The following is a 10,227-nucleotide window of genomic DNA, read 5'->3' as shown; positions in this document are numbered from 1 at the left end:
TGGAAAAGACCCTGATGCTGGGAGGGATTGGGGGCAGGAGGAGAAGGGGACAACAGAGGATGAGATGGCTGGATGGCATCACTGACTTGATGGACATGAGTTTGGATGAACTCCACGAGTTGGTGATGGACAGGGAGGCCTGGCGTGCTGCAATTCATGGGGTCACAAAGAGTCGGACATAAATGAGCGACTGAACTGAAGAAAATTTTTCATGCAAAGATGAGCACAATAAAGGACAGGAACGGTATGGACCTAACAGAAACAAAAGATATTAAGAAGAGGTGGCAAGAATACACAGAAGAACTATACAAAAGAGATCTTAATGACCCAGATAACCATGATGGTGTGATCACTCACCTAGACTCGGATATCCTGGAGTACAAAGTTAAGTGGCCCTTAGGAAGCATCACTACAAAGCTAGTGGAGGTGATGGAATTCCAGCTAAGCTATTTCAAATCCTAAAAGATGATGCTGTTAAAGTGCTGCACTCAATATGCCAGCAAATTTGGAAAACCCAGCAGTGGCCACAGGACTAGAAAAGGTCAGTTTTCATTCTAATCTCAAGAAAGGCAATGCCAAAGTATGTTCAAACCACTGCACAATGGCACACATTTCCCACGCTAGCAAAGTAATGCTCAAAATTTTCCAAGCTAGGCTTCAACAGTTTACAAATCGAGAACTTCCAGATGTTCAAGCTGGATTTGGAAAAGGCAGAAGAACCAAAGATCAAATTGCAACCATCTGCTGGATCACAGAAAAAGCAAGAGATTTCCAGAAAAACATCTATTTCTGCTTTATTGACTATGCTAAAGCCTTTGACTGTGGATCACAACAAACTGTGGCAAATTCTTCAAGAAATGGGAATACCAGACCACCTGACCTGCCTCCAGAGAAACCTGTATGCAGGTGAAGAAGCAACAATTAGAATCAGACGTGGAACAACGGACAGGTTCCAAATTGGGAAAGGAGCACATCAAGGCAGTATACTGTCATCCTGCTTATTTAATTTATATGCAGAGTATATCATGCAAAATGCTGGGCTGGATGAAGTACAAGCTGGAATCAAGATTGCTGGGAGAAACATCAATAACCTCAGATATGCAGATGACACTACCCTTATGGCAGAAAGCGAAGAGGTACTAAAGAGCCTCTTTGTCAAAGTTAAAGAGCAGAGTGAAAAGGCTGGTTTAAAACTCAATATTCAGAAAACTAAGATCATGGCATCCGGTCCCATCACTTCATGGGGAAACGGTGGAAACAGTGAGAGATTTTTTCTTCTTCCAAAATCACTGCAGGTGGTGACTGCAACCATGAAATTAAAAGATACTTGCTCCTTGGAAGAAAAGCTATACAAACCTAGACAGAACACTAAAAAGCAGAGACATTACTTTGCCGACAAAGGTTCATATAGTCACAGCTATAGTTTTTCCAGTAGTCATGTACAGATGTGAGAGTTGGACCATAAAGAAGGCTGAGTGCCAAAGAATTGATGCTTTTGAACTGTAGTGTTGGAAAAGTCTCATGAGAATCCCTTGGACTACAAGGGGATCAAACCAGTCAATCCTAAAGGCAATCAGTCCTGAATATTCACTGGAAGGACTGATGCTGAAGCTCCAATACTTTGGCTACCTGACGCAAAGAGCTGACTTATTAGAAAAGACCCTGATGCTGGGAAAGATTGAGGGCAGGAGGAGAAGGGGAGGACAGAGGATGAGATGGCTGGATGGCATCACCTACTCAATGGACATGAGTTTAAGCAAGCTCCAGGAGATGGTGAAGGAAAGGGAAGCCTGGCAGGCTGCAGTCCATGGGGTCACTAAGAGTTGGACACAGGTGAGTGACTGAACAACAATAGCCATCTATCAGGCTGTATAACCTGGCAGGAGAGAAACTAAAACCCCGACAGTACAGGCCAGCCATCACTAGGTCTCTGTTTCTCATCAGTAAATGGAAGGGGTTTAAAACTAAAACTGCACTGAAAAACTGGTCCACAGCATTACAACAACCATTCGCTGGAGTTTTGTTACTGAGTGGTCCTGGGATTGGCAATATGGGCATCAGCTGGACGCTTGTTAGAAATGAGCAAGCTTAAATAACCAGCAAATAAGTCTGGCCCCACCCTAGACTTATTAATGAAAATCTGTGTTTACTAAGATCCCTGGAGATTATTTATAGGCACATTAAAGTTTGAGAGGTATTACCCTGAATATCAGGAAGAATATTTAGGTAATGAACAGTGTTAGAGGCAGTATTAAATAACAGAATTAATTTCTTATCTGAGAGCTCACTAATATAAATACCTTGAATAAATAATAAATTGGAAATACAATGAAAAGTATGTTTGGAATACTCTTAAATGTATTGGAATTTAAGTTGGAATCCAAATAAATCCAACTTTCCTTTCAAAAGGAATGAAGAAAATTTGCTAATATTCCAAAGAATTTTTTCCAATATCCTGCATTCCAGATGTTTAATTAAAATGAGATATTAGTGGATACTTAAGCACCTAAAAAATTTACAATCTGCAGTCTGAAAGTAACATATATATTTCATCCAACCTCCCCCTCCAAACAGTTAATATTAACACAATATTACAATACAAAATTTTTAAAAATAAGCACAGGGAAATAAAATTAAGGTCAGAGTAATTTCACTAAAGATATGACTTAAAAAGTAAAAGTCACATCTATCAATATACTGATAGTTTATCACTGAATTCAAATCTCATATTAAAATAACTAATGAAGAAAGAGTAATAGTAATACAAATTTAGTGCCCCTTCATTTTTCTGACAAAAAGGTGAGGAGGGTACTAACTAACCCTTGGTCAATTTAATTTACAGATGTATGATTAATGTAAGAACACTTAATTGGTTTTCAAAGTATGCAAATTTTGATCAATGTAATTATGCAAATGAAAAAGACAAAACAAATTTATCAGAACAGGTGATTCCATACTATTCTCAACAACAAAACCACTATTTACGAAAAAACAAACACACACATTTGTACCTAGAACAAGAGCAGCAGTTGGAATTTCTCTGAGTTTTATTTCACAGCTCCAGTCTTTAGAATTCTTCCAGAGCCCAGAATGAGATGTTTGCAGAAATTCAACGAGACTGTCAAATAGGTTTTTATTTAATTCCTCCTGTAGTCGCTACAAAGAAAACACAAAACTTCACAAATTATTTTTAGCAGCAATCTGATACATCTTTCCAAATCTGAGAAAGAAAACTATCATAATTTCAATTCCAAAGATCACATGTAAAATGATTATTAGATGAAATTTAAATTTTTTTTCCTTAAATATCCAGTGAATATCCAGTGTTTGGGATTCTTTCCTTCAAAAAATCTCATTTATTTATTCAACAAGGCTTTTCTAATCACCTTACAAATGAAAAAATCTCTTCCCTAAGAAAAGAGAAGAACTGAGATAGAACACTTACAATTAAATTAAAATACACTGTTCCAATATTGTTGTAGCAATCTATGCAAAAAGAAGGACCATCCAACTTAAGCTGAGCAGGTAATATAATTGAGCCAAAGCACGGAGCAGGTGATGCAGGAGGTGATGGTGGATGAAAAAAAAATGAAGAAGGAATGGGAATAGACAATGGAGAAGGCAAACAAGGAAGAAAGCACCAATCATCTGCGGAATCAGACACAGCTAAACATAAAGAACATGAGAAGTGGCCAGGAATGAGACTGGACAAAACACTCAAGGGACTAGACCAAGGAAATATATATCTGAAATTGAAGCATTAGGATTTTGTCCTGTGGGGAGAACCATGAGGTATGATTAAATCGGGGTTAAGAAGGGTTAATCTGTGAAGGCCAGATTAGATGGGATCATAGGAGCTGTTCTGGTAGTGGGGCTGGAAAACCCCTGTAGCCTGGCATAGGGCTGGATCTGCCCCACAGGATTTGGCCAATGGTGGCATAGGTATAAGCGACAGACCTGAAGGGTTTGACATCAGAGGCAGGGACATCAGTTAAGAGGATATGATGACAATCTATTAGGACCATTTAGATTTTTTAATTGGAGAAGGAAATGGCAACCCACTCCAGTGTTCTTGCTTGGAGAATTCCAGGGACGGGGGAGCCTGGTGGGCTGTCGTCTCTGGGGTCACACAGAGTCGGACACGACTGAAGTGATTTAGCATTTTTAAACTAGAAACCATAAATCCAAACTGCTTCAAGGGTCCCACAGAATACAGCAAGGAGCAAAGCCATCAGGTGGAAAGCAATAGAGGGTGGTGGGAAGCAGTAATAAACTGGAAGTACATAACTCTGCCCCCTAAAGACACAAAAGAACAAGAAATACAATCCTGTGTGGTCGAACAAAACAAGACCCCTCAATATGCTGGTCTCACATCTACAAATCTGCTATGGTGGAGAAACTTTTCAGAGCTGAAATATTAAGAACATGGCAACTGAAAAGGGGGATGAGAGAATGAAGTAGTTTAGAATTAGCTTGATTTCTTAAATGTGTAACTGAATGGATAATTTAAAGAGTGCCACTATTTACACTGAAACATGTGTATTACCATATGTAAAACAGATGACCAGTGCTAGTTCAATGCATGAAGCAACGCACTCAAAGCCAGCGCTTTGGGACAACCCAGAGGAATAGGATGGGGAGGGAGGTGGGACAGGGGGTTGGGATGGGGGACACATGTATACCCATGGCTGATTCATGTCGCTGTATGGCAAAAACCACCACAATATTGGAAAGTAATTACCTTCTAATTAAATTAATTAAAAAAATAAAAAGAGTGCCACTATTTAGAAGTAGTGACGATATGAAAAGGGCCTATGCACTAGGAGCCACCACTGTAAACATATGTCCCAATACCTGAAGCTAGGCTTAATACTTGAAACAAGGGTGTTGTGGTTGTTTTAGGATACACATATTATGCTTAACCAAGATTAACTATATGTCATCAATATTCTTATAAATTGGTAGAAAGTAAAATGGGAAGCCAACAAACATGAGAGGTATGATATTAAAGAAACGTTATTTTAAAAAAAAAAAGGGATTCACCTCAGTTTCAGATTTCATCTGCTGCCATATTAACTGGTAAGTTTCAAAGCGAAGCTTACTGTCCTCGGATGCATTTTTCCCTTTATGAAAATAGTCCTCTAAAAACACAGAAAGAAATCAGTCAGTTTCTTTTTTACATGGTAACACTTAGGAAATCTCTGTGCAAAATCACACAAGAAGTGACAGGATTGAATTTTTTAATAAACATCAGAAATATATATATTTTATATGTAACATTTAGTATCCTTTATATTTAATTTTATTTATATCTATATTTTTACTATACTAATGGTATTTGTAAGTTCAAAAATCTTTTAAATTTTGATTGTATTTCTATCATTTTTTAAAAATTTCTAAGTTTATTTAATGGTTTTGGTTTGAGGTACATACATCTAGTATTAATGTATTTTCTCTATTTGCTCTTACAAGGTTCTGTATACTTCACATATTTGAACTCTCCTTTAATAAGTGATTCTCATTCATTTATTCTCCTTTACTAAATGATTCTCATTAATTCTTCTGCTACTATTCTTTTTCTTTTTCTATTTTCTTTTTTTTCTTTTTCTATTTTCATTCATTTAATTCTCATTCATTTAACTGCTACTATTCTTATTCTTTGTTCAACTGAAATAGTATAGCAGTCTTTTATTTAGTCTGCATTTTACATCCTTCTTGAATGTTTTCCTCTACGTGGTTAGCCATTTATCAACACACTATTTATTGCAAGTTTTCAAACTCTTTAAACCATGATCCATACTAAGGAACACATTTACATCCTATACATGTACATCTATGAAAAACAAAAATCCTAAAGAAGTACTTTTCATTTTCATGTGATAGCAAACATTTTCCAACCTGTTTTTAAAACTGTCAGGACCCACTGAATTAATTTCATGGCTCACACTTGGGTTGCAAACTTTCAGTTTAAAAAATACTCATTTATTGAATAATCCATCCTTGCTCCCACCAATGTAAGATGCCCTTATGGTCTGAATACTTACAAATACACTTGTAACTGTTTTTGAACTTCTTTTGTTCTACCAAATCCAACTCTACTCCCGTACCAATTCTGACTCTTTTAATTATTGTAGCTGTGTAGTACATTCTAATATCAAATAGATTCAGCTTCTTCCTACTACCATCAAACATTATTCTCTTTCAAAAAAATTTAAGACATTCTTTCAAATTAATTTTGTCACTTCTCAAAACCAATTATACTGGTGTTTGACTGGATGAACTAAAATCTGTAGACGACTAGGGAAGAAGTGACATTTTTAATATGCTAAAAAAAATTCACATCTCCAAATACTACAGGTCTCTTTTTTAATATTCGAATATGTAGTCAAATATTTTATATGCCTTATAGTTTTCCACTTCTCTTCATATTTCCTGTTTACTGATAGATATTGCAACAGCTAGAAGTGTCATGGTATTAAAAAATAATTGGGAAAGTACATATTTTTTTCTGATTTCACTGAGATGCTGCTAGTATCCTCTGAACAAGTTTTAAAGTTAATTGATAGTTGGGAACAGAAATTTTCTTTCAAGTTTAGGAACTCTTCCTTCTAATTGTTACTCAGTTTTTGATAAGTACTAATTTTAAAATTTATCAAAAGCCTTAGAATATACTGAAGTCATCATATGGTAAAGGATAGACAAGGTTATAGAATAAAAATGCAAACCAAATAAAAGCAAGAAGATACATTGCTGCTAAGTCACTTCAGTCGTATCCGACTCTGTGCGACCCCATATTCGGGGAGCTGCCCGTGAGAACGGGGTCCTTTGTCTGAAGGACACAGCTCTGGGAGCTGCCTCAGTCCTTGAGGGTTTGCTTGCAAACACAGCTCTCTGTCCCGCCACCCCAGAGATTAGGCGCTTACACAGCTCTCTGTCCCGGACACCTGGAGTTCTGTGCAAACTTCTCACACACAGAGAAATGTTATCTGGTGTAAGAAATAATAACAGGGTGCCATTCCCATGCTCTCAAGATTTCTTGTGACTGTCTGTAAGATGTATAGGTCAACCAAGAAAAAATGTCAACTGTCTTGTCTTTCTCACACTTTTCTGTATAAATATAAGATGCTGAATAAAGTTGGTGTCAGACTGCGTCCATTCGTGGAGATGTGTCTGAACCTCTCGACCCCATCTTTGTTGTAGTCTCTTGCTTTAGTTTCTTTTCTCAGCCCTGCCGTGCACGTTCTCAGGACCTGATCGACTTTGCCGGCTGGCACTGGCACCCATAGACGGCAGCCCACCAGGCTCCGACGTCGCTGGGATTCTCCAGGCAAGAACACTGGAGTGGGTTGCCATTTCCTTCTCCAATGCATGAAAGTGAGAAGTGAAAGTGAAGTCGCTCAGTCTTGTCTGACCCTCAGCGACCCCATGGACTGTAGCCTACCAGGCTCCTCCGTGCATGGGATTTTCCAGGCAAGAGTACTGGAGTGGGGTGCCATTGCCTTCTCCGGAAGATACATTATTAAGAGATAAAACAGAATAACACAGGTCCTTAAATAGAAAAAGCTATTTTATTTATTTTTTAAATGTATCTATTTTTTAATTGTGAAAAAGTCATTTTAATTTGAAGAGTTGCTGCTGCTAAGTCGTTTCAGTCGTGTCCGACTCTGTGCTACCCCAGAGACGACAGCCCACCAGGCTCCCCCGTCCCTGGGATTCTCCAGGCAAGAACACTGGAGTGGGTTGCCATTTCCTTCTACAATGCATGAAAGTAAAATGTGAAAGTGAAGTCGCTCAGCCGTGTCCGACTCCTAGCAACCCCATGGATTGCAACCTACCAGGCTCCTCCGTCCATGGGATTTTCCAGGCAAGAGTAATGGAGTGGGTTGCCATTGCCTTCTCCGAATTTGAAGAGTAAAAGCATATAAAACATTAAAGTGGTATTACCTTTTATGCTACATCAAAATATATAATTTTAACTATTAAAATTTGGAGGGGAAAAAACAGCAGCAGGACACTTTAACTGCTGTCATTTGTAGATATGGTAGGTAAAAAGTTAAAAAAAGTAAGTATTAAGATAAGCTAAAGAAAGTAAGCTCTCCCTGTTGACAGATTCCTTCCTGCTCCTAGTCTAGCTGCTTTGCTCAGGTGAACACCCCCTGCAGTGCCAGTGCCGCTGCCTGGCCCTCCCTCCCTCCCTCTCCACCTCTTGCCCAGTTGTGTAACAGATGTGCAGTCATCCACACAACGCTGAAGCAAGGGAGAGGTACCATTCTTCTTTTATATATATGCCCAAGTGTCTTCAAGCCAAGGGGACAAATGGTGAGGAATGCAGAGCATCTTCCTACTTCTTTAGGCAATTTGTTTCAAGAACTGAAGCCAGTGAAAGCAAGTGCTAAAATCTGGATTTGTTTTCCTCATTTCTGCTCCATCTTATAATCAGGGTCAATTCCCCCTAAGAGTTTCGTAATAAAACAGTATCTGTTGGCCTTTAATCAGCACATACATACCAAAAAAAAAAAAACCCTCAGGTACTTCAAAGGTCAAACTATATAATTATACATATTCGCTTTATTAACACTAAAAATCTTTAAACAAATCTTAGTAAGTTACAGCTGAAATTCAACACAAAAAGTTCTAAGCAAAAACTTGCCTCATATTATGAGAGACAGTATTAAGTAGTGGTTAGACCGTAGGCTCTGGAATCAGCTTGATTTCAAATTTCAGCTCTGCCACTTGCTAGCACTATCACTGAGAAAGTTCTTTCTAGTCTAAGTATCCTCACATACTTTAGTGCAGAAAACAGTTTAAAACTGATTTCATAGTTTGCTGAGAAGATTAAACAAATTAACACGTGTGTGTCAGTTGCTCAGTCGTGTCCAACTCTCAGCCACTCCATACATAGACTATATCCCAGCAGGCTCCTCTGTTCACAGGATTTCCCAGGCAAGAATACTGGAGTGGGTAGCCATTTCCTTCTCCAGGGGATCTTCCCAATCCAGGGATCAAAGCCCAGTCTCCTGCATTGCAGGTGGATTCTTTACAGACTGAGCCACCAGGGAAGCCTAGCTGGTCTCAAACTGATGGATTAACACTTTTAAGGTCTACTTTCTGTGATGATTTAGAAAAATCCAATTTTATATATTTGAACTGTTTATTTTCTTAGTCAAACAATAGGATAGTCCAGTTTTCCTTTTTTAATACAAAATTAGTGCATGAGTATACTTAACTGCACATAATTTTCCCATCAGAATGAATCTTCATAGTACTGAATATTGAGTGGAAATATTCAATATGCCTGAGAGGAGCTTTTAAAAAATACTAACACCTGGGTCCCACTCCCACAGATTCTGATTCAATTGGTCTGGGATAGGGTCTGGGCATCAGCATTTTTAAGAAAGTTGAAATATGAATAAGGTCGACAGACTGTACCACTGTCAGTTTGCTAGTTGTGAAACTGTACTACAGGCACGAGATATGCTACCAACAGGGATAACTGAGTAAGAGTTCAAGGGAACTCTCTCCACTTTTTCTTACAACTGCACATGAATCTACAATTATACTGAAAAAATAATCAGGTTTTTTTTTTTTTTTTTTAAGTTCCTCAAGTGATTCTAATCTTGGGACTTCCCTGGTGGTCCACTGGCTAAGACTCTGTGCTCCCAATGAAGGGGGCCCAGGTTTGATCCCTTGTTAGGGAACTAGATCCCACATGCTGCAATTAAGAATTCGAATGTGGCAAATGAAGATCCTGTGTGCCACAACTAAGATCCAGAGCAACTAAATAAATATGTAAAAATAACTAATTGCAGCCCCAATTGAGAACCAGTGCAATAAACATTTTCTGACTGGTAACAACATCTTAATTTGTTTGAAGTAGTCAAGTCTTCTAACATGACCACTAAACAGATATTTGGATATAAATAGAGGAAGATAGTATTTTTTTAATAATTTAATTTTATTGAAGTGTAATTTACAAATAATAAAATATGCCCATTTAACAGTTTGGTATGAAGAATTGATGCTTTTGAACTGTGGTGTTGGAGAAGACTCTTGAGAGTCCCTTGGACTGCAAGGAAATCCAACCAGTCCATTCTGAAGGAGATCAGCCCTGGGATTTCTTTGAAAGGAATGATGCTAAAGTTGAAACTCCAGTACTTTGGCCACCTCATGCAAAGAGTTGACTCATTGGAAAAGACTCTGATGCTGGGAGGGATTGGGGGCAGGAGG

At 38.2% G+C, this 10,227-nt stretch overlaps 1 protein-coding gene across 3 annotated transcripts in view; it reads right to left on the bottom strand.

Moving 5' to 3' along the window:
- Nucleotides 1-10,227, bottom strand: part of ORC3 (origin recognition complex, subunit 3) — a 71,271-nt gene that overhangs the window by 57,188 nt on the left and 3,856 nt on the right. For all 3 annotated transcript variants that reach the window (XM_010834687.1, XM_010834688.1, XM_010834689.1), the window contains exons 3-4: nucleotides 5,044-5,141; nucleotides 3,012-3,156 (exon numbers count right to left, since the gene is read on the bottom strand). In XM_010834687.1, the coding sequence (XP_010832989.1) occupies nucleotides 3,012-3,156; nucleotides 5,044-5,141 (243 nt within the window). The remainder of the gene's footprint in view (nucleotides 1-3,011; nucleotides 3,157-5,043; nucleotides 5,142-10,227) is intronic.

This window comes from Bison bison, unplaced genomic scaffold (assembly GCF_000754665.1).
Source record: "Bison bison bison isolate TAMUID 2011002044 unplaced genomic scaffold, Bison_UMD1.0 scf7180017864035, whole genome shotgun sequence".
In the NCBI taxonomy this organism is placed as follows: Eukaryota; Metazoa; Chordata; class Mammalia; order Artiodactyla; family Bovidae; genus Bison; species Bison bison.
This window is presented reverse-complemented; position numbering and strand designations above follow the sequence as displayed.